This window comes from Parasteatoda tepidariorum, chromosome X1 (assembly GCF_043381705.1).
Source record: "Parasteatoda tepidariorum isolate YZ-2023 chromosome X1, CAS_Ptep_4.0, whole genome shotgun sequence".
NCBI classification, from domain to species: domain Eukaryota; kingdom Metazoa; phylum Arthropoda; class Arachnida; order Araneae; family Theridiidae; genus Parasteatoda; species Parasteatoda tepidariorum.
In genome coordinates this window covers 19,676,230-19,701,452 of record NC_092214.1, presented here as the reverse complement: position 1 = coordinate 19,701,452, position 25,223 = coordinate 19,676,230, and the positions used below count along the sequence as shown (strand labels likewise).

General features: G+C 28.5%; 1 protein-coding gene across 2 annotated transcripts in view; it reads left to right on the top strand.

Moving 5' to 3' along the window:
• The window catches only part of LOC107453671 (putative uncharacterized protein DDB_G0282133), a 38,008-nt gene that overhangs the window by 10,937 nt on the left and 1,848 nt on the right, over positions 1-25,223 (top strand). For both annotated transcript variants that reach the window (XM_016070580.3, XM_016070581.3), the window contains exons 5-6: positions 18,886-18,977; positions 21,158-22,786. In XM_016070580.3, coding sequence (XP_015926066.2) covers positions 18,886-18,977; positions 21,158-22,786 — 1,721 coding nt within the window. The remainder of the gene's footprint in view (positions 1-18,885; positions 18,978-21,157; positions 22,787-25,223) is intronic.

The window sequence follows — 25,223 nt, the reverse complement described above, 5'->3', positions numbered from 1 at the left end:
ATAACGTAAGTAATTGTAGTTTTTTTTTGTTTGTTTGAAATATACTTAAATATTTACCAGTCTATTAAACAAAATGGATGTTATAGCGTGTAATTGCTACTGGGAATGGAATGATTAAAAGATCAAATATTTACTCATAACCAGAGATAGGATGTTGATGAACTAAAGATTCTTAGAATTCTCAGAAAATGCCTTTAAAATGAAAAAAAGAAAACATTAAAATGTCTCTAAAATGAAAAGTAATCCCTTGAATTGTCGAGAACATGTTTTATATTTACTATTTTGAAATTATAAATTGTAAAATATATTTTTAAATTTAATAAAAAATAAAATTGTAATATGCGACGAATATGTGCTGTGAATCGTATAGAGATAAGTAAGAATTTATTAATCTTTATAATAGAATGGATCGAATTTCTGAACGCTTTTGTTAAGAAAAGTTATTTTTTTTTCAACCCACTATAATTTATAAACTTCAAGAACATTAAAATTGTATAACATTTTTATTTTTTTTATATGACATCTATCGCAATAGCGACTGTTGTCCAAAAGCAAAAACTTCATTTAACATCAACACTTGTTATTGGAACATATTTGAAACAGCAGGATTCATTACAAAATAAATGCTAATTTATTAATAAAAATTAATCCATCAGTAAAATGCTGTTAGAATTAATAAATATCAATCAGAACTCTTAAAAAATGATCAAAAAGTTATGAATATCAAAATGATTAATTTATGAATTACTTATAAACAGAAAAATGACCAAAAATGCAAAAAATCTTCAACATTTTGAACGTGCTGCTATCTTGTAAATATGGGATTAATTTTGAAAAAACAAACAAACATATACAATTATCTCTTTTGATTATTTTGAACTAACTTATAATGTTGAGCCATAACCGTAGTGTAAATAAAACATTGAATGAAAGGTCAGGACCACTAATAACAACAAAAAATAAATAAATAAATAAGTAAATAAAAAATCCAAGGAGTTTTCTTACATTTAAAATAAATTAGAGATGTTAATTTGTTGTTGCATCAAAAGAAATAGTGTTTTAAGGAATTTCTTCTATCAACTGACTTATTAATGAAAGTATTTTTGTTTTAACGTTGTTTTCGTGGTGATTTTCTTGGGAAGGAAAAAAGAAACTTACTTTAAGCAATATTAAATCAAAGATAATTTATTTCATGAATGTAAAAGATTGTTATGCTGCTTTCCATAACTCGTTAGCTATTAAAAATTGGCCCTGGCTCTTAAAACTTTTGTAGCTCCCTGCTTGAGAGTATTTTTTTTTTCATTTATTCTAATAAAGAGATATCTAAATATTGTGTCGACCTTTGGTAGCTCCGGGGATAGGGTGTGCCGCCTCACAATGAGGTGACCAGGGTTCGAATCACAGCAATGGCTGATCTATACGAATTCCACACCCGGCTCGCACCAACTGCAATGCTGGCGAAAAATATCCTCAGTAGTAGACAGATCATAGGGAGTCCCCTTTGCGTCAGGCTAACCATTGGAGGTGTTCGTGGTTTTCCTCTCACTGTAATGCAAATACAGGTTAGTTCCATCAAGAAGTTTTCCACGAAGGCAAATTTCTCCCACAGTTTGATCAAGGAGTTCCCTCGTCTTCTGAGTGGGTTCAAAATTACAAGGCTACGGAGTTGAACATTGGTAGTCGTAAACTGAATATAGGGTCAGCTGATCAACGACGGTTATAAATTAAAATAAATATTGTGTCAGTGGTATCGTGATAAACGATAGTATGCTAGAAAAAAATATCTGCTTGTTTTGAGTTTTCTTGGGCATGAAACGAGGTTATTGAACTCGCACCTAACTAGCTATTTCTTATTAATATTTAGCTAGAAGTGATTTTTGAATTTTAAAAATAAACAAAAAACAAAAAGTCGAAATTTTTGATGCATAAAATATGTATCAAAATAAGCGTAAAAACCTACAAATTGGAATATAGAAAAAGAAATAATTCAGCTTAGCACCATTGAAAGACGTTTTAAAACAATAGACAAAAAGAATTAAAATAATGGGTCAAGTAATTCTAGTGTATTTATAAATAAAAAAAATATTTGAATTTTCTGTAATTGAAGACGCATAAAAGTCTAGTTATAAATCGTGAATATTTTCAACTGATGATTGTTGCTTAAAAACCAACGAAATATCAGTCTTAAGTTCTGTATGCATCAAATAACTTATTTCTAAATCTTAATAATCCGGAATATTAGCGAATAAACAGAAGTTACTCACGAATCCAATATCTTGTTCCTGCATCGATAACTTAATTAACAATTCATAAACAATGAGATATACATTTTCTCATTAACTTATTCACAGAAACTTTCCTTTACTAATCGAAATGGAAAGTTGAAAGACACAAAATTATACTTTGCTCAGATTTTCTATTGAAGTTATGAATGCATTGAAAGATATGTAATAAGGAAATTTCCTTCTAATTATGATGATACCTAAGGTAAAAGCTTCAGATGCGTTTCTCATTAAGGACTTACAGACTTTGATAGTTTATGTATATACACTACTCTACAGTAATGGAAGAAGCACTTTCAGTTTTTGATATTTTTTTAGATTTCTCAAGAAATACTTAAAGGATTATTTTGTAACTTTAGAGATGTTTAGTGGAAGCGATTTTTAGCAATAAAATTTAAAGCTTTCAGAGGTTTGAGAGACCTAAAATAAATTACTATGAGAGAAAACAAGTATTTTTGAACACCCTATGTCAGAAAATCAAGCAATGAGCTTGCAACTTGTATCGATTACTTAAGTTGTTATTTTTAGTAACTGCATAAAGTTTCGTAAACCTAGAGTAAATATTTATGGAGATATGGTTATTTTTATAAAAAATTAATTTTTTCGCCTTGCGTTTTTTTTGTTATAACTTTATAGATATTCAATGGAATCAAACAAATTTTTTGGAGCAATTTTAGATTAGTTACAAAATTTCCAATTTAAAATTTAAAGAAAAAATCTCCATAAATATTTACTCTAGGTTTACGAAACCTTATGCAGTTATTTAAAATAACGACTAAAGTGATCGATACAAGTTACAAGTTTTTTGCTTGATTTTCTGGCATGAAGTTTTCAAAAATACTTGTTTTCTTTCGCAATTTAATGTAGGTTTTCTAAACCTCTGAAAGATTAAATCTTACAGCTAAGTATGAAAAACTGTCTGAACTAAACACCTCTAAATTACAAAATAATCTCATAAGTATTTCTTGAAAAACTTTTAATGGTCAAAAATAGAGTATATATATATATATATATATATACATAATATTCAGGTACATTTCGCAGTGTTTCAGCAATATTTAGAATTGTTTCCTAGAAGCGTTTTTCAATATTTCGGTAACCTCCGCGGTGCTAGACTACCAACAGTATCAACTGTCTTCTATCAAAAGCTATCTAAGGATAAAATCAAGTTAACATAAGTATCTTACACACTAGTGAATTGGAANACCGAAGCGGGGGTGCCATCCCCTCTGCAGAGGATCAAAATTGTGATGGCATGTCTTCGGATCATCCTCAGGGATGTTTCCCAGACCGTCGCCAATAGCCCATTGTGCAGCTCTAGTGCGACGTAAATTAGCAACAACAACAACTAATACATAGTTCCTTTCATTTTTTAATCAATTAAAAGAAAAAGAAACAAAAGCACTATTCTTGTTTCACTAGAAACATTACCTGGAGAAAGTAACATAAAAGAATGTTATTAATTTTAAAAGAAGCATGTTTTTAGCATGATAACATTTTAAAATTTTATACCTTTTTGATGCCAGCAAAGATTTCACTAAAACCGTGTTCGTAAGAGAAGAGAAAATTTTTGAAAAAGTTTCTTTTCCTTCATTTTACCTAGCAGAAAGTCTCTTTTCTTCTCAATTAATCAGTCTCGTATAAGATATAAACGAGTTCCCATACAGGCAGAGAGGGATTACAATACTTAAAAGACATTTTGTTTTGAGTAACAACTTAAAATATTGTATATCATTGTAGCGGAAAATTTGTTTTCTGAGGGTTAAATAAATAAAAGAAAGAGGAAAGATTTTCACGCAATAACATACAATTTTAATGGTTTGAGGGATTGATCTGAAATATTCTAATTAATTTGTGTAAACGATATTTTAAACAACAAAAATTCTGTGAATAGAATGTACATTTTGGGACGGATATTTTTGTCGCAATATGGTCCTTACTGTTTTGTCAAGAAACTGGTGGACAATTTGGACTTTTTAAATAAAGCATTTATAACTATTTAATCAAATCACAAACTATTTGCATATATTAGTAAATCTCGTTTATCTAAAGATAGTTAAGATAGTTTAATTAAAAAAATTATTTTTTGTAATTATTTTCATTGCTGATTTAATAATGACTAAAAAATTTTGAAATGAAAGGTTTACAAATTTTTTCATTATTTTGAATGACGTAATTTTTCAAGATAAATTTCAATATATTGAGGAGAATCGGTCAAAAAGTTCTTGATAAATGAAAATATAAAAATAAGACTTGTTTGAAATTTTATTAATCCGACACCGACACAATTAAGTCTAATTCATTCAAATTTTAGATTTTTTTTAATTTAAGTTACATAATTTAAAATGAGGTAATTAATTGTATTCCTTATAATTCTTTTTTTCTCTGATCAATATTAAGTTAAATAATAAAAAATCGTAAATGGTTATAAAATTATTTATTTGGAATTATCTTTGAATATACGAGTTTTTCAATTTTGTGAAAAGAGTTTTTGATTCTCTTTAATAGTTTAAGATATATGGGGAAATATACAAAAAGAGAAATTAACATAAAAGAGTTCTCCATATAAATTATTTGAATCAAACGGCTACCCCCCCCCATTTTGAAAGCTAAGAATCCAAATCCGTCGAAAAACAGGTATGTTTTTCAGAGAATGTACGTTTGTACCTGCAATTTGGGCTTATATATGTATGACTGGCCGTCAACGGTGACCATTTGGTCCTCATGAATACACTCACTGTTTCGCGGTTCCCCATTGACCATCACAGTCACGAACTAGCCACTTCACTGCTCCACATTAGTTCCAGCTTTCGGCAGCTTTGCTTTGAATACACAGTATAAGTATTTCAAGTACAAATTAGAGGGTTAGAAATCTTTCTTCGAATAGCCTGTGAGGCCGGCTGGCCTGGCTTCTTAAATTTACTACAGTTCCATATAGTCCACATATATGAACTCAGCTCCTCACATATTAGTGCCACAAGAGCCTGAATCGGCTATACTGCACCAAACGCATAATGGTATTTGGTGGGACGTGTTTTTTAGCATCACTGTTGATTAGGCTAATTACCATTTTTAGAAATATAGCTTTTTCTGATTCATCTTTGAAATATGATAAGGAACGTAAGGTTTCTTTTTTGAGATTTCTATTTTGATTGTAAGTGTTATTTCGTCTTACTGTCAATTAATGTGATTCCCCAAATTACCCTGATAGTTACAAAATATCAAAAAGAAATTTTTTTTAGTATTACTTATTATATGATAAGGGATTTATTGTCTGAAGTTGGAGACTTCTATCTGGATAGTAACATGTTATTCTGCATTAATGTCAGTTAGGGCAATTACCCCGATAGTTACAAAATATGAAATAGAAAATTTCGATTTCCCCTTTTATCTGTTAAGGTAACAATGGACCAAATTTGAAACTTTTATCTAGGTAGAAATGTTTTATTGATCATTACTCTCAATTTGCCTAATTACTTCTTACCACGATAAACTCTGATAATTACGAATATTGAAATAAAACTTCTTTAGTTATTTTCCTCGACATTTAAGTCGCTTTTAGTTTTGAGCAAAAAATCTAAAATTCCTTTTGATGAAGTTGTTAAATAATACTCTCGCTTTCAGTTTATGAAGAGAAGAAATATGCACCTTAATAGTTTATTTCCGCCCTCATTTCCACATGTTTATTAGTATTTCCGGTAATCCGGATGCAATCGATGATGTCGTGTATTATGGTTGAAAAAGTTTTTCCAACAACGAATTATTCATTCGTATTTTTAGTAAGCGTATAAGAATTATTTGAGATTAAAAAAAATATATATGCAACTTTCTATCACTGATCGACCTTGTTTTATAACGTGAGCCGCAATAACTTTGTGAGATCAAGTCACTGACAGATAGCATAAAAATAATCATACGCTCTCACATGTGTGTAACATGTTTCACAATCTGGTGTAGTATGAATTATGATTTTTTGATGCACTTTTTATTTTGTGCTGTTACTAAATTTGTTTTTGACAATACATAATAAAAATTAATTATTTATTTGTAATAATATGTATTTTCGAAGATATTTCATATAAATTTTCTAAGTATCGTTAAGAATAAAAGCACTTTACTTCGAATGAAAAGATTTCGAAAATTTCTCAAACTGAGAATTAGTTAATTATAGTCTGACAGACAACCAAACTCTTTATATTATTTTAAGGTATTAAAAAAATCTGTATTATTAAGCTGCTTAAGCAATAGTTTGAAGAATTTCTTTTTTTAAAAAACATTATTAATCCTACAATTTATGTTTTTTGATTTTTGCGGTATTACATTTTTTAAACAAGCACTTTTGGTACAGAATAGTAGAAGAAAAAAAGTTGATAAAATTTTTCCAAAGTTTTACGGCAAAAAATGGAATATTTTCTGTTAGGAATCGATTTTTCAGTTTGATATGAAATTGGAGGAATCATTCTGATCATTTACACGCTAAAACCTTTTAGAGGAGAAAAAAATAATTTAACTAGTTTATTTATAATCCTTTCAAAGTTATGTGGTAATTTAGAGCTGGAAATGACAATGTTAAAAAGTTAATCAATGCAAATTGACTCAATGAAAATACGTAAAAAGTGTGATACCGTAAGTAGCTTAAAGTCATTTTTACGTGTAGTCCAGATAAAAGAATTTACGGCATCAATCTGCAGTGCAACCTTCATAAACCTAAATTTGTCTGTGACTTCAAGGTAGTCAGACAAAGTACAAAACTCAGTTTAACACATATGTAGCAAAGTTTGTAAAAATGTTGTTTAAATTCAATTCAAATTTATTTAAAAAAATAAGTCTAAAAGCCTCTAATTTTGTTTTGACATATTTTATCAGTCAGTTTCTATCAAGTTTAGAGCTGAAAGAAGAAGTGTTAAATAAGAATATAGTAAAGAAAAATACTCAAGAGAAGGAGAAATTACAAGCAAATTAATAAAAGGATGAATTTTCAGTTGATAATATTTGATTTAAAATCATTTCCAAAATTTTCTTTGCATTTAAAAGAATTTTTGCGTTATTACAACAAAAGATTCAGCTATTTACTTTAAGTTAGAACCAGTACTTACTACATGTATAAAAGTAGATAGCACAAATAAGTTTAAGAAGGAGGGAACCAGTGAATAAAAAAACCCCTAAACATTTAATCATAATTGAGCCAATCAATGAATTAGTAAATCAGAAAAATGTGCGAATCAATAAGGGAGTATATCCATGAATAAACAAATCAGTGAATCAACAGTTCAATGAACCAATGAATGAATGGATGAATAAATTAATCAGTGAATTAATGAAATAGTGAATCAACGTGCTCTTACTAGAAGTATAACAGTAAGTAAGGCTATATATTGCGTCGCGTACTCATTTTTGAATACTTCTTTAGTTTTATGAAAAGGAACTGAACAAGTATGATGATTTTTGATCTATAAAGTTCAGGGGTTTAAATTTGTTTCCCAATCTCTATTTGAATACCCCCTTAGAACAACAATGCTGATATTGAAAACATCTCTTTTTAGAATCCTTCCTCACGCTGATCCGTCGTCAGCTAGAGTTTATTTTAAACAGCTACTTTAAATCTACGCTTTTTCAGAAAATAAAAATCACTACTGAAAAAAATAAATCTAGCGAAAGAGAGAAAAAAAAGAAAGGAAAAGAAAGAAAGAAAAATTAGAAAAACCTCAACGCGACTAGAGCGATCCCACTGGTGAGTTTAGAACCCTTACTACTAGCCTAAAGTTATGTGCGGCGAGAAAAAGTTGAGAAGAAAATGACGAAAGCATCCTCTGAGCGTCACGAGTCCTGTTACTGAGCTTCCTCATCTCTCAGAGGTGACTTTTACATTATTCGTTTTTCTCCTGATGCCCAATTAAGCCCACTAATATCTTACATTTTCAATTGTTGTACAGAAACGCGCTCCGTCGCATCAACTGCGCTTTCGTCTTCTTTCGTTTTTGGTAAGTAGAATTATATAATTCGTATTTTTTTAAAATAGTTAGATGTGTTATATAATTTTCAGTCGAACAATTTTTTTAAAGAGCATTGTTTATTTTAAGACCATGATTGACAATCCAACTTTAAGACGTCATTGGGTCGACAGGATAATGAATACCCTCGATTGCCCTTTAAAAGCGCCCCTTATAAGTGCTTCCGTTCTTAGAAAATACGTTTTGATGTGATACGTACGTTTTTTCATAATAGAGACGCAACAGGGTATGGAAGTGTTCTAGTTCCGGATTCGAACATATATAATTCCTAAACGGTAATTAAATATTTTAAAAATATTGCTAATTATATAATAATAAACATTTGAATTATCCATTATTTTAAAATCTAATTAGCATTTTACATTTAGTTACACAAATGTTTATTAAATTTTTTGTTTTTCATTTTATTATATAATTTTGATATTTAGTACTGAAAAATAAAAATTTTTCATGAAAAAATGTGATAAGTAATAGTTGTGTTTTAGTTGCGGATTTATTTTGGCTTTGAACATAAACTTGTGACAATATCTTAATGTTAACTTTTTTTAAAAAAATATTGTTATTTCTTTAAATTATCAAAATTCAAACAATCCATTATTTTAGAATCTAATTAACCTTTTACATCTTTTAAAACAAGCATTTAATTCATCGAGATGTGAATGGGTATGAATATTTTTCAGTTCCGTATTTTATTTGGGTTTGTGTATAAATTTGTGACAATTCTTTTATGGCGGTTAATTCTTTAAAAATATTGTTATTTCTATGACATCTTCAAAATTCAAATAATTCATTACTTCAAAATATAATTAAAATTTCATTTCGAATTACGCAAACGTTTAATTTATTAAGTATCTTTGTTTTTATTTCATAATTTTAAAGCTTATTGTTCAAAAATCAGAAATTGTTTTAGAACAGATGTACACTATAATTATGTCTTTATAAAATTCAATATTTTTTAAGATAAAATTCATCTTGAAAGATAAAAGAAATTTTTTAAGAACTTCAAGTTGTGTTTTCATTTATTTACATTATTTTTTAACTTATGATTTGTTAAAAAATGCAACCAACAGTTTGTTATTGCATATTGATCAGCTTGTTCTTTTTTACGGAATTTCATTTGTTTTGTGATTTTTCTTAATTTTTTTTAAGCAAAATACCGGGGATAGTGATTTTTCTTCTTTTTTGGGATGTATTACTTAAGACATTAGTTATTGCAGCAAGTTTATTTATTTTTTAAGATAAAATATTTATATAAAAAATTATAAATATTTCTGATGATATGATGAAATAAATAATAAAATTTATAAAATTTTGCAATATATTTCACAATGTCCCAGAATAAAATTTATATTTTCTTAAAAGAAATTTATAATAATTAAGGTAATAAGATAAATAAGTACTTATTTCTAATGAATAAATACTTGTTCAATATATCTATAAAAATATTCAGAACAATAATATAATTATTTTTTAAGTTTTGATAATAAACATTCGAAATCTTTTGAAAATAGAGAATTTCTTTATAATGTAAAATAATTCGCAATTATTAATTAGCAACAAAAAAGTATTATTCTATTGTATACTCTTTCTTTGTCTATTGTTTATTTCGTATACTATTTTTTACAATACTCTTCTTTGTTAATAAATGTATTTACTTTTATATATATATTCTTTAGTGGGATAAAATAATAAAATCGTAGGTATATTTACATTAATCTTTTTTTTTCTTCATCAAAAATTTTTTGTAAATTTTTTTAAAAAAAATAATACAGTTATTTTACGTTTAGTTATCAAAATAATTTTATAAGGTAAGTTATAAAGTATAGATTGCAAGATTGTCTGGAACAGTAGTCTTTCACAAAAAGCTTTTATTTTATATATTAATTTAAATAGATTCTTACATGATTACGAAACTTAGAAAGATAAACATTGAACTATTATATTTAAACTATATTAAAATATTGGTGATTAAAAGGGAAAAATTAATTTTAAGTCAAATAAAAGTGCAAGAAATAAAAGTATATTTTCCAAAAGAGTTTCATCGATTCAAAATACTTACATAGCTTTACATTTCTTTTACATATTAGTTTATAAAAAGAAAATGTAACCTAATTTTGTAAGCCACTTTTTTAAACCTTTTTCTGATTAAATTTCAGATATAATACTTACCGGAGAAGTAGGAATAATTGCAAAATATTATTTCCTTAAAATTACCCCTATGTATTTTTTTTTTCATTTCAAGAATTACTGTAATAATATGATAGTATGATTTATTGGTTATATAAATTCACGTAAAAAGGAATATAGGAAATGATTTTGTCAATGAGAAAGAGGTTATATTATTAGCGAAGTTATATTAGTATAGAGGTTATATTATTATAAAGATTATATTATTATAGTGGTTATATTGTAAAAGAGATTATATTATTATAGAGGTTAAGTCAAATAGAAGGATTAGAAATAAAAAAATATTTTCCAAAAGAGTTTCATCGATTCAAAATACTTACATAACTTTACATTTCCTTTACATATTAGTTTATAAAAAGAAAATGTAACCTAATTTTGTAAGCCATTTTTATAAACCTTCTTCCGATTAAATTTCGGACATAATACTTACCGGTGAAGTAGGAATAATTGCAAAATATTATTTCCTTAAAATTAACCCTATGTATTTTTTTTTTCATTTCAAGCATTACTGTAATAATGTGATAGTAAGATTTATTGATTATATATATTTACGTATGAAGGAATATAGGAAATGATTTTGTCAATGAAAAAGAGGTTATATTATATTTTCATCATTTGCTACTAAGTCATTTTCATTCATGCTTGTTTCAAACTATACCCCTGCCGCTCCTTTACTACTCTTTAACAAAGGCTCTGTAAATTATTTCTATAGAAGCATATTGTTCATTTTGAATCAATTATTATTATGAGTTGTTTTGAACTATAATTACTGAACATAAAAAACCTTGTTCTGAACATGAAATAACCGGAAGCCTCTTTTCAAGGTCTTGTCACCAATATGTTACATGTTATATAATTTCATTAAAATTGGAAGAATATTTTATGTACTTTTGACTAAAAACAGGTCTTTCGTACTTCAGGTAAATAATGATTCTCTAAATTTCCCTCTCAAATCACCGAAATTATCATTTTATTTTATTTTATTACCGTCGTTGAACAGTCGACCCAATTTTTTCGGGTTTCGAAATACTAGTATTTAACTCCTTAGCCTTGTAATTTTGAACCTGATTCAAAAGACAAGGGAGCTTCCAGATCAAATATTGCAAGAAATTTGCCTCCGTGAAGAACTTTTTGGTTTAACTAACCCGCACTTGCGTTACATAGAAAGGAAAACCACGAAAACCTCCCACGGTTGGCCTGACGGCAAGGGGACTCTAACCCATGATCGTCTACCACTGAGAATATTTTATGTCAGCACTGTGGTCGGTTCAAGACGGATGCGGAATTCGTATCGACCAGCCATCGCTGGTATTTGAACCCGGTTCACCACATTGGAACGCCATTACGGCTTACCATTTGATTTATTATTTCTTTTTTAATAACCGTCATTGAATAGCCGACTCAATTTTGGGTTTTCGACTACTAATGTTCAACTCTATAGCCTTGTAACTTTGAACCCAATCCAGAAGACAAGGAAACTCAGTACCCTTAGAGATATGATTTACCATTTGATTGTAACTAAAATTAACTAAATTCTGCTTTGACTACAATAATTCACACCATCCATATATATTGTTATTTTGGTTCATTTCCTTCTCCAACAATATCAAACAATACAATTTTCTTTCATTTTTATGGTATCTTTATTATTGGTGAAATTCATTTGTCATTGTTTTTACTCGTAAAAGTTGTTCAAATTTCGTATACATTTTAAAGCTGTATTAACTCACTAATGCCTCATCCCAAAAACATATGGAAAGAGTCAATGCGAAAAAGTGGTAGTTTATATTTGTTTATTATATTCCCAGTGGACTTCGTTCCGTTACTTTAGCTTATAAAATGCAATATACTCTGATCTAAATATATTTATATCATAGATAGAACTACTGTGTTAGAGTTTTCATTCTAAAATTATGGTAAAATAACAGGCAAGATATCCATCCGATTTACCGTAAAGTTTACAGTAAAGAATATTTTTTAACTTTTATGGTTTTAAAACAGTTTAAAACTAGTATGGTTATAAAACCATGAAAACAAAACTATACGGTTTTTTAACCATTTACAACTAGCATGGTTTCAAAACCATGAAAAAGAAATTTGAACAAAGAAAAGAATTTATTACAAGTTCTTACACTTTTATTAAAATTTAAATATTATTTCACATTTCAGTTACAGCACTTTCTTGATTGACTTTTAGTATACATAACAGAGCATTATAAATTACTAATATTTAAGAAAAATTGCTAAAAAATCAAAATTACTTAATCAAAAATATTAATACCTTTTCGTTGTTGTTTTGTTGTTAAAATGTAAAGTAGCCATCCTCTAATAATTATAAGATAACTTTGATAAATGGTTCTTCACTATTTTGTTATTCTGCAAATTATTTAAAATGCTTTTAATGCAATCTATTGTTAACTCTGTTATCAAAATTCGTTATTCATTTCATCTCATTCTCATAAATAAATGTACGAGACGTTACAATGTTGACAGTATGTATAGGACATAACTAAATAAAATAGCAGTGCTTTTTGTTTCCTTTTATGTAATGGAATAGTGCCAGAAAATTAACTGAGTTTTTAATGCGTAATTAATTTGTTTATAGCTAGCTTTCTAACGATGTTGCTTTATAATGACACTTTCATAAAATTATTTATTTCAATGCAGTTACCATTGTTTTCTCACGTCTCTCTTTGTAATGAATAATAGTAAATAATTACTATTTTAATTATTCTCATATTATCAAAAAGAGAGCATCTTTATTAAGCAAAATTAAGCAAATTAAGCAATCAGTTGTTTAGATTAGCTTTTATTGTTCTATTTCTGGTTTCTTTATTTCGGCTTTAGTTTTTTAAACTTTATTATTACGAAGTTAAATTTTTAACTTTCCATTAATTGTATTTTGTGCTTTTCATTATGTATTTATATTTTCTTTAAAATTTGTTTTCTGCGTTTGAAACTACTGAGTATTTTAATTGTAAATTTTTCCCAATGTATAGTCTATAATAAAAAAAATTGTTTTTGTGTTAATCAACAGTTGTGATTAAAAATTAGAATAATCTTCCCCTATAGGTAAATAAAGAACTTTCAGAAACATATTTCAGTGTATGAATTTTACTAATTTTCTTAACCCGTTTAATTTTTTAGTTTAATATAAAAATATAAGCTTTCCATTCAAGTATTTTAAGAGTCAAAAGTAATGCGTAATTCTTTTATGCTTTGCTATTTTCTTTATCGTTTTCTAGGAATTTTATTTAAAGAAAAAGTAAATTTTTTTTGTTTCCCTACAAAATGACAGTAATAAAAAATGGGTATATCACTGGGTACGGAAAAATGAAGACATAAGATTCCATTTAAATATTTTTAGTGCCAAAAGAATTGTCTATTTCTGTTATGTTTTATTATTTTCTTTAACTTTACCAGAAATTTTATTTTAAGAAAAAGTAAAGATAATCTGCTTTTTTTGTTTCTATACAAAATGGCAGTAATAAAAATTGAGTATATCAGGCAAGAGTAAACGAATAAGCAAGCATAATTATTATTTCATTAGTAATTAAGATAATTTTAAAAAGTTTAAAATTTACTCATTCGATATTAAGATTGGAAAAAACTGCAGGTTTAAAAACCACTGTTTTGAAGAAGAAAAAAAAACAGTTTTGAATTTTACCGAAACTAACATTGATGTCAATATCTTTGTGTTATATATTCCGTAAAATTTCCAAATTAAAAATTTTTTTTTCTAAATGTACACATTTTCACTCTTTAAAAGATACAAAACGTATTATTGCAAACTAAAACCTTCATTACTTGAAACTTGCTAACGCATAAATTTGTTTATGGAGCTTATATATAAAAATAACTTTCCTATTTTAAATTTTAGAATAAAATGTTATTACTTTAAATCAATACATAACAAACAGTAAATTTCTAAGAAAAGTAATATATTTTGGACTACAACTTATAGAAATACTTTATTTATCTAATATTATATCATTGACATTCTCTGTTTGCCATAAATTAAAATTATTTTTTTTCAATTAACTACTAAATTGCATTATCAAAAACCAAGCTGAAATTCTTCTAAGAAAATGAATGAGTGTTTTAAAACACCCACGCAAAGCAAAACATTTTTTTCTACTGTACTTCCGGATTGATAAGGCTTCCTTGACTCAGAGTGAATGTGTTAACAATATAATTTTATTTTTTATTTGAACTCAAGTTTTAGATTTTTTCTCTTGATCTTTGACCAAATTTAGTGCTCTATATCCTGACCATAACGCTTTATGAACCAATTATAACGATTTATAAAGTGTTGATCAACGGATTAAGAATATTTGTCACTGTTTATGAGGTCCGGGATAATACCAGCACTAATTAATAACATATTTTATTGGCAAAACAACATTAACAATGGTATATGATTAACAAGCAGACATATAAAAATCTTACATACAGATCACGTTCTGAAAAGCAAACTAATATAGAAGTATTTGGGGGAGGTTATCCAATTGAGGCGCGCATGCGCTAGCATCTAAGTTTCAGCTCTGATATTAACTTACCTCAATGAAAACCGCTTAGTTCAAGCAGCTTTCAACGTAACAACTCAGTGTTTAATTTACGTTATTTACTTGCCCTTTAAATTCTATCAAAAACAAATTTTTTTCCCAAGTCATTTAATTAAATTCAGAAAATCAATGCATATCTAAGCATTATTGTAAGATTTGTGAACAACATTGTGGAAAAATAAGAATGCTATAAAATTTGAAAGACATGAAATTTATCTGGAGCTATATATTTTTTTAAAATAATGTTATAAAAATTAAAAAAAAAGAGAGAGAGAGGTAAAATTTTGAATATCATAAGCATTTTTTAAATATTTATATTTATGGATTTTTATTCTAAACAATCAATCAATTTGTTTGACAAATATTTTAATTTATTAATTTTTTGGTGTTCATTTGCAAATGATTTAATAAAATTAGATTGCATGCATCACATAAAAATCAATTTAGATAATTGATAGAAAATAATATTAGTGATGTGGAGAAATAAATGTGCGCAAAGATTAAATTTATTGATAGCAAAGCATATTTTTATTTACGCTACTCTAAATTTTTGAATAGTATGCAATGTAAATGATGAAAGAAATTTTGCAAGACAAATGCGTCAACGGTCGATTAAATAAAATGTTCCTTCAAAAGTTTCCAAGAACTTATAATATCTTCCTTGACTTAAAATCTTAACAATTTTTATCGTATTTTTGGTTTCGATTATTTATTATTTCTTTTACAAAATAGCAGTAGAATGAAAGAAAAAATATTGATAAAATGGGAATTCATAATTTTATTAAATTACAGTGCAACGGTAACTATATTGGTAATAAACATTTGTATTTACTGTAGTTGATTTAAACAAATTCTGTGAACCTAAACTCATCTCTTGCCGATTAAAAAAGACTTCTAAATTTGGCTAATTTTTACATCTAAAATAAACTTTATTTACTCTAAAATTTGGCTACTGTTAGAATCTGTTTCAATTTACTTCCGATTTACTTATAAACTTAAAATTTTGTATAACAAGTGTAATTTCTGTTTTTCGTAGAATTTTGAAAGTTTAAAAAAAATGACTGTGATATTGAATAAAAAATATCTCTAAAGTAAACGTTCATAATTTTATTTATCAAAAACTATAAACGTATAACGTATTGTATCAAAAACTATAAACGTATAACGTATTGTATCAAAAACTATGAACGTATAACGTATTGTATCTAAAACTATAAACGCATATAAATTGGTGAATGCTAGAAACTGTATTGATAATAAACTTAACTTTTACATAATCCAGTAGATAAAAAAATTTCTGAAAAAGTAAACGAAATTATGTTCTAATGGAGCTGACCGGCCTGTGTAGGAGTCAGAGAACTGCATCTTGCATCAAGAAGGTTCTAGGTTCGAATCCCGGGCACGGCATGGATTTTCTTTCGCTCTCTGTCTATATGTCCTTACTGCGGGAGCAACGTTGGCCCACCTAATATGGTGCCGCTGAAAGAGTGGCCAACCTGTATGACGAAAGATTTTTCTCCAGGTGGGCATTGGAAAAAAAGTGTTCGAATGGTCGATTAATAATCATTTCTTGAAAGTTTGACCAACCATGAAATCGATAATTTCTTCATTGTATTTCCGATTTATTTAGAAACTCATAAAGTTTATTCCTGATGTTTTCTAATTCACGACAAATTTTTTTATGTTTATTTTAACAAAAGAGTTGAATAAAATATAAAATCAGTTCTAATCATCCTTGTCTATTTAGTAATACTAAAATGCTCCATTTTTTTTATATTTTTTATCATTATAGTGTTTAATTATAAAGCGTGAATAAAACATGAGCCTGAATAGTAGGCTAAAAAAATTGTGTCAATTAACAATAAAATTACTGTTTCGATATTATTTACAAGTTTCATCTTTGAAAAACTGACAATTTACAACCATCTTTTATTTGTTTATTTGCTTTTTAGTAAGTAACGAATAGAATCGAAATTGAAATATGCCGATGAAAAAAAGTGCCTGAAAATAAAATTGATATATTTTTAGTAATGAATTAAAAGTTAAAGTAGTATGTTTTAAATTTCTAGCAATGACTGATTAACGTTTAAGTTTAAAATCGACTGAAAGTGCAAATAAGTTATACATCACTAAGTTTTGAATGTATTTTTAGTGAGGTGTAATTGCCCGTGGTAAGCAAAATTTTTTAAGATATTTACTAATTATTTCGACAACCTAATTGTATATTAGTTTTCTGCAGTACATTTATAAAAATATTGGAAAATTGCTAAAAACCCTATGAGTTAATGCAAAAAATATCAAAATATACTTGCAACTTTTTTAAATGTATACATCCATGTATACATTTAATACTCTTTCCATGTGTACTCTTTTCTTAATAGTGTAAAGATCATAAAAATAAGGAGCGGTTTAGTTGTTTTCTGTTTGAACTTTAGATTTTTCACATCAGTTTTCAAATATATTTAAAATATATTAGATATTTTCTCAAAATATAGAGTAGCTTATTTTTACTCTTAACCCCTTTAAATTTCGTTACATAAACTGATTCTACGAATAAATTTTATTTATAAGAATAAATTTCTATGAATAAATTTTATCCATAAACTCTAAAAAGCTTTACACGTTTAATAGTTTGACAATAATTGATTTTCTATAGATATTTTTTTAACAATTATTCATTTTCTAGAAATTCTTTGTTTCTGACATATTATTGTGATATTATTTGTATGTCTCAGGCTAATTGAAAACTCAGGCTAATTGAAAATTCCAGACTTATTGAAAACAGCTGTTTGCGAATCTTATAATCTTTTTACATTGCATGAGCTTAAGTGGTATTTTCTGATCTTCCTGATATTTTACAGGCTTTATTACAATAAGCGTATAGGCTTTTAGGCTAATTAGAAATGAGCTAAGAATTACTCGAACAGATTGAATTTTCTTAAACTTAATGCGATAAACTTTTAATAAGACTGAATGTGGAGACTGAATGAGGCTAGCAGAGTCACCATAGAAATAAACTAACTGGCCACTGAATAATATATTTCCTAATAAGTCTAAACGTATTGAGTTGGCAAGAAAGTAAACAGATTAGTGTGAAATAAAAGTCAATTTTTTTCTACCCAATCAAAAAGCAATCGAATATCTTTCAATCAGTTTGATGATCTCCTGCTATCGTTCTGGTAACTTCATGATCCCGCCCTCATAGAACTAATGGTCTTTATCAGCAAAAAATTCAACCAAGTAGGATTCGAGGTCATTTTTATTACTGGTCATCGTTTCGAGGTCATCATTTTGTAAACTTTAAAGTAAATGATAATATTATTGGGCAAAGTTGGGCTATATGGAGATGCAACATCATTTTCCGACCGAGATCCAATAATTTCGTAAGTGTTGTTAATTATGTGTGAGACGTCGCATTATCGTGATGGAATGCAATATTTTATTTCAAAGTATACACAACTTTTTCAATGGTAAAAATTTCAGCAATGACGACGACCTCAAATGACACTTTTGCAGATGAGGTCAAAAATTTCTATGAGCTCTGGTTTGTGAAGTTATCTGAAAGATGACAAAAGGTCATTGAACAGAATGTAAGATATTCGAATGATTAAAGTTCATTTTTTATATAAAAAAATACACTTAAAAACGAAATTACTTTATTGCCCACCCTAAACATAGAATAACTGCAATAACACTAAAAAGTGTTGATTAGAAAAGACTGGAGATTTTTCCAATTAGCCTGACTTTTAGCAAACTTACTGTGGTTGTTTGTAGAAAGCCTATTCGATAAGTTAGTTTTTTGCTCACAAATGAACTAATTATTTCAATAATTTTATTTAGAAACTGTGTATCTCTTGTTTCCTGCGTCAGCACTAAGACCAGCCCAATATTCGCCGTATGACTGGAGAAATAGACGAAGGAGAAGGAGATATGTAAGTTTAAAAAAATTAAACTGATTTATTATTTGCATCACATTAAAATCTAATCAAAACTTTTGTTGATTAAGTCCTAGTTTGGTAAAGTCTTTGGCTTTGTCTGAGTAAAATTTAAAATGTCTTTTTAAAATTTAAAATGTTTTATTCGATGGCTGATTGGTAGCATTTATCATTAAATGCGTGTAATAAACTATTTTCCTTTCATTCTTCTTAAAACTTCCGCAAAACTTTTCAGTTTCTTTAGAAAATAGTTAGTTCTTATCATTATGAAAATTATTTCATTTATAGTAAACATTGATTTTAAGTCAACGTTTTTAAGTAATATTGCATCTTAATTAGTTGGCAGAATAGAGACTGCGGTAAAAATATGGCAACTCATTCATTTGAATATAATCTTAGTAATGCATAAATGTCATGACATTAATAGTTTTATTTTAAAATTCAAGTGAAGGTAAATGAAATGAGAGTTAAATAATTAAAATATTTTGCGAAAGATAAAACGTGTAACTTTAAACTTCAAGCATATTATATTAAAATTGACTTCAACGGTCAGTGGAGGTACTTAATATTTATTGTGCGGTTGGAATCTATTTTAAGAATTGCGATTTCGGTAACAAACATTTTTTTGAGAAAAGTTTTAATTATGTATTTATTGAGAAACGGATTAGAAAGTACAAATTTAAGAGTTAAATTATACTGAAAAATGTCATGCCCATTAATGGCATACTGCACAGTTAATAGAAAATGATAACAAACAATAATATAAATATTTAATGAATGAATTCTTACGCAAAATTATTTTGAAATAGCCTCTTTTGCTATTTCGGGTATTCAGAACCTCAAATAAGTCATCAGTTACAACTTCAGCGTGATAGATGTTTTCAAAACTTAGAATTTTTGTAGGATTTAGTACAGACCCTAACATAAAAAACCGATTTTATTCTTCAATTAATCTATATAAAAAAGAAATTTTTATGCTAAGTAATTTTGAGCCTAATACTAGATTATTGTTATTTTATTATGATAAAAAAATTTCGATTAACTAAATACTTTAATATTTTTTATTAGCTAAATACTTATTACTACTAAGCGAAATTTAGTTAGAGTTTAAATTACTCTCTTTCAAACATTCGAACTGATTTGGCAAATATGTTGCTTCATGGGCAAAATTTCTCCATGTAGGCCAGTTTTATTAGTTTCGAATGATTCTCGATGACCATATTGTTTTTGAAAATTATATAGAGCTTGCTATATCATCAAGCTTTTAGATAAATTCCATAGTTTGTGACTTTTATAGCGTTAAAGGTTTATGCTGATTTATGTAAAATGCCTCCTCTGTGTACCTCTTTTTATTGGATCTGTTGAGAAAGTTGTTTGTTATTTATGAACACAACAATGTTCATTAGCAATATTCAATTATATTGCCAATGAACATTTTGGCAATATTCAATTATATTGCCAATGAACATTATTGAGCTCATAAATAACAAACAACTTTCTCAACATATCAATATTCAAGTCCCGCAGTAGACTGATTGTAAAGACACGGTTCCCAGTAGAACACCGAAGTCAAACATCACTGGCTGCGGTCAGTAAGTGGGTGGGTGATCACTTTGATCAACCTGCGTAGGGACCGAGGGAGCACGGTATCGGCCCTCCTTAAACTGTTCGACCGTAAAGTGCTCGGTTTCGCGCTCAGGTCGTCGGGCTACAGAAGCAGGGGAGCCATCCCCTTTGCAGAGGATCAAAATTCTGATGGTATTCTTCGGATCATCCTCAGGGATGTTTCCCAGATCGTCACCAATAGCCCATTGCGCAGCTCTAGTGCGACGTAAATAAAATACATACCATTGGCAATATTCAAGTCAAAGAATCAAATGCAAGCTCTCATTGCAAACGCCAAGCAATCATATATATCACAACTACGTTGTTAACGATATTCTATTTTTTTTACTATGGTTACTACAAATAATTATTTACAATTATAAGTTTGAAATAAACGTAAATAGTACAAAAGAGGAAAAAAACGAAAAGTTATTTGACTGAGCTAAAACCTTCTCACTGTAGAACTACTTACCGCAATTTTGTCGCGCTCTATATTATAATGAATTTCTGCAATAATTTATAATATTCTTATTTTTGTTCTTGTTTTAATGTAGTTTTAACAATTATTTTAGAATGGATATGCTGAGTATGCAGTGATACCGGAAAAGTCAAATGTTGAGGATAAACCTAATGAAAAAATAGAAACTCCAGCAAGAAGCATACCAAGACAATTTGAAAAAACGAGTTCTGAAAAGATTGATGTTCCCAAGCACACCGCTCAAAAGCAGGATAATCAAAACACAGATAAAAAACTAGATGACAATATTGGATTAAACAATAAAATGGGATTATCAAAAAGCGAAAGAAATGAAGAACCTCCCAACAGACAGAAGAAAGTAGTTGACGTTTGTGATGTGCATAGCAATATTTCGAAGCAGGAGTTGAAAAATATTTTGAATGACAAGAACTTGTCAAAAAATGACTGTGACCTTCCAAATAGCTCATCTGCGACTGATTTTGAAACAAACAATATGATACAAGAACATGAAGTGTCTCGATTCGAATCAAACTCAAATGGGAAATGTCATGAGCCAATTGAAACAGAGTTTACAGACAAGTTGATTGGAAATGAAAAGGAAAATCCAATAAAGAGCGAGAATGATGCCTGTGATGCTGCATACAACAGTCCAAACAATACATTTTCTGATGTTCAAGCATCTTGCAAAATATTTGATCCAATTGAAGAGGAAAATGAAAAGAAGGACGCAGTTAATGAAGAATCCACATTATTTTCAAATTGCAATAAAACGTCTGATATAATTTGCGACAATGCAGAATCCGATCAAAGCAATTTTAACCCATCGTCCTTGCCTGATATCATAAGTACTGTGAATAAAATTATTACGGATATTGATGAAAACAATGTCAGTGCAACGTTATCGAATAACAATCGAACTCAAAACTTTAGTTCCATACACAACACAAAAAATATTAATGAATGTGTTTCTAAAATCCCATCTGTTTCTGCAACACGATCTGCATATTTGCCATATCTTTATAATACAAATTCAGATGCTTTAAGTTCTGAGAGCAAAATCATTGATAATACATTACCAAAAACACATTCTTTGTATACCAATAACTCAATTTATAAGTTAGCCTTTGACGAAAGTCTCGAAGATCTATCCGACACAGAAAGCAGATCTCCAAGTCCAATTGTACGATGCCCTGTTGATAAAAATCGGGTTGATCGTGGATCAATTGATCCAGAATCTCAAGTGCCATCAAGTCTTATGAGCAATGAAATTAACGTATATGAAGCTGATAGTGGAGATGACGCTGGCTCAGAAGATTTAGAACTTATACCCCACCGTTATGAAAGTGAGAGCTTCCTGAATAAAAGCAAGCATCTTTACGAAAATAAGCTTTCTTTAGCCGTCGAGCTTCTAAGAACGAAGGAAAGTCTTCCATACGATGCTCAGTTCAAGAGGGTGATTGAAGAAAGTCAAGAATCTGCGAAAACAGAAAGTTGTAGAACTGGGGAAGTGAACATGGGTTTTGTTGATGATTTTAATTCTTTGGATGGGATTGAATTGAAAAGCAATAATTTAGCATTTAACCAGTCTGATCATGAAGCCATCACAAAGCAAAGCAAAATTCATAAGCAAACATCTCCAAGTTACGATATTCCTTTGGATGATTCCTTCACAAATTCATATGAATTAGCTGATGAAGCTATTGCACAATCTGCGAATCACCAGGTCAGTTCTTTTACAAAATGCGTTCAAGTTCTTAACCAGTGCTTCGTACATTTCTTGAAATTTACAAGTGGGTGATAAAAAAATTTAGTTGTAATCCATTAGAGGTGCATCTTAATTGGTCATTAGCAAGAATACATAAAAAATATTTTCGGAGAGGGAATTTTGTACTTTTAGTAATAAATATTTTAATTTATGTATTTCTGTTTTCCGAAATTCCTGTTATTTACAGACTACCTTTTAAACATTGCAAAAGATTCAATATTGTCACATTTGTTCGCTCAATACTAAAAGATTGTACATTTATGAATATTTTTTGAATGATGCAATTTCGAGTGATATACGATACTAAAACACTCATACTTTAGTCTTCGATGATTATTCGATAATTATTAAAATATGTTTGTATGTTTCTTCAAGATGGAAAAGTTTACCAGTTTTAATTGAAATTAGTGTAATGAAATTAATCAATAACTACTGTTTGTCTATGCGCTTTTAATAACAAAAAACTGTATTTTGCTTCTAAGGTCATCACTTTTTTATTTTTATTTTGGCTATGGAAATTTTCTTTATGTGAGAGTAGTTATAAATAATGGTTATGGGTTTATCAATAATATAGTTTTTAGTAATACTCAACATATTTATGTAGTTTTGTGGCTCCCAAATTCAGTTACATATTTTACATTTACATTTTCTTATTTAATAATAAATATTAGTATAGAAACTTAAGCACTGGTTGTTCCAAAAAGTAACTTCTCTTAATTTATTTTTATACGTGGTCGGTTGTGTTTGGTAGGGTGTTCTACTCATGCGTGTGTAGTTGTCTAAGATCATCCGGTGAACAAGGATAAATTCCTGAAACACAAGGCCGCCATGCTTTGGAAATTTTTTCTATAAAAAAGGCGGAATTTGGTGATGATTTTTCCTCGAAACGCCAAATCTATCTATGAAACAAGGTATTCTTTGAAGGTCATGAAGAGGTCAGTGATGAAGTTTTCAGAGGTACCAACGATTCTCCAGGTGACTTACAATCCCTATGTCCCCTAGTCATCTTTTTGTTCCAGCACTTGAAAACTCTCGCGAAAGAACAGCCCTTAACAGCAATTGAGAAAGTAACGAGTCATTGCTCTAATATATATTCTAGAAAAAGCCAGAATATCTATGAATTCCTCGTTTACTATTAGATGACTGAGCGACCACGCTCGCGTAAACTGACCACCTCCTTTTCCTATTACAACCGATCTGAGAGTGCTGGAACGCATACAAGATTTTCAATAAATTCAGTAACATTACTTTCTGGAAACAAACTGTATTGGCATAATATGGTAGGTATTATTTCATTTTACCCCTTACTTTATAAAATGAAAGACCACGTAGAAAACTACACTTCTACGTTGGACATTTTCTACTTACAATTTCTGAATTTCGTGCGTTCTTCCAGTATTTTATTTTTTAAAGCAAATGACTGCTTTTCGGTCACAAATCGATTTGTTTTTGAAACACCACACTATTCGAAATTTACTACATAGAACGTTGAACATGTAAACAGATATGACGAAACAGTTAACATTATAATCTTTTAAGACCCAAACCCAAATATTGCATGACTTTTTATTAAGATTAAAAATTAAAAATTTTAAAAATTAAGATTAAAAATTTTCATTATGAACTACTCAGTTTGCATTAAATGTGTTATTATTAAGATTATTGTCACACGCATATTCTCACATATATTTTCACTTTCATTGACTATTACAATATTTTTTACATTTTGTTTTATCGAGATCACATTAAACGGAGATATTGAGTAAGTTTATGCATTTCTCATCATATTCTTCAACCATTTCAAATTCTTACTTTTAAATTTACCCCAGCTACTCTTTTCAATTTCTTTGGTCCACCTTGTTCGTTGTCCCTTCTTGGTTGTTTGATGGCACGAGGAACACTGGTGTAACAAAGCCTATCGCAGAATTTTTGGAGAAATAAGAATTCACGCCCCTTTCCCAATTTCAGTAATACGTTGATGTTTCAAAAAGTATTAGTAACGAAAATATTAGTGGTAGCATAATTCATTTTTAATTTTTTTGAGAAAAATGATATAAGAGCACTAATTTTTTGATCAGTCATAATTTATTTTAGCTTTAAAAATGCTGACAAAAAAACTAGCAAAAGTGAATTCGAGGACATAGGAGTTAAAATACAAAATATATGTAACAAATTATAGTTGAAGGTTGATAGTTCAGGTCAAAATTACGATCTGTGGATGAATGAATAGGTTCACCTTATAAATAGGTAGTAACGTATATGTGTGGCAAAAGTTGAATTCTTGGCCATAGATAGCGCCACACTAAACAAGAAGAAGCGCTCCCCCTTTGCCTTAAGCCTTAATAACGTACGAAAACAACGCACACACAAGCACAGACAGATATATATATATATA